The 478-nt window shown below is 54.8% G+C and overlaps 1 protein-coding gene across 1 annotated transcript; it reads right to left on the reverse strand.

The window, feature by feature from the left end:
- Window positions 1–64: 64 nt before the first annotated feature.
- LOC104280232 (zinc finger protein 664-like) lies at window positions 65–456 on the reverse strand (the record flags this gene model as incomplete). Its single annotated transcript, XM_009877813.1, has 1 exon — window positions 65–456. A coding segment is annotated over one exon (392 nt), but the record flags the coding sequence as incomplete, so codon positions are not given.
- Window positions 457–478: the final 22 nt, after the last annotated feature.

Genomic DNA, 478 nt, shown 5'->3' on the forward strand with positions numbered 1-478 from the left:
CTCTCCTGTGTGGATGCGTTGGTGCTTGATTAGGTGAGAATGCATCGCAAAGTGTTTCCCAGACGTGGTGCAGGGAAAGTGCTTCTCATTGGCGTGCTTCAACCTGTGATACAGGAGGAGCGTGCTCCTGGTGAAGCTCTTCCCGCACTCCAGGCACTTGAAGTGCTTCTCTCCTGTGTGGATGCGTTGGTGCTTGATGAGGTCTGAGCTCGAGCTGAAGCTCTTCCCACTCTCCAGGCACGTGAAGGGCTTCTCTCCTGTGTGGATGCGTTGGGGCTTGATGAGGTCTGAGCTCGAGCTGAAGCTCTTCCCACACTCCAGGCACTTGAAGTGCTTCTCTCCTGTGTGGATGCATTGGTGGCTGACGAGAGCTGAGCGCGAAATGAAGCTCTTCCCACACTCTAGACACTTGCAGGGCTTCTCTCCTGTGTGGATGCGTTGGTGGCTGATGAGGTGTGAGCTCGAGATGAAGCTCTTT

Source organism: Apaloderma vittatum, unplaced genomic scaffold, assembly GCF_000703405.1.
Source record: "Apaloderma vittatum isolate BGI_N311 unplaced genomic scaffold, ASM70340v1 scaffold33371, whole genome shotgun sequence".
NCBI classification, from domain to species: domain Eukaryota; kingdom Metazoa; phylum Chordata; class Aves; order Trogoniformes; family Trogonidae; genus Apaloderma; species Apaloderma vittatum.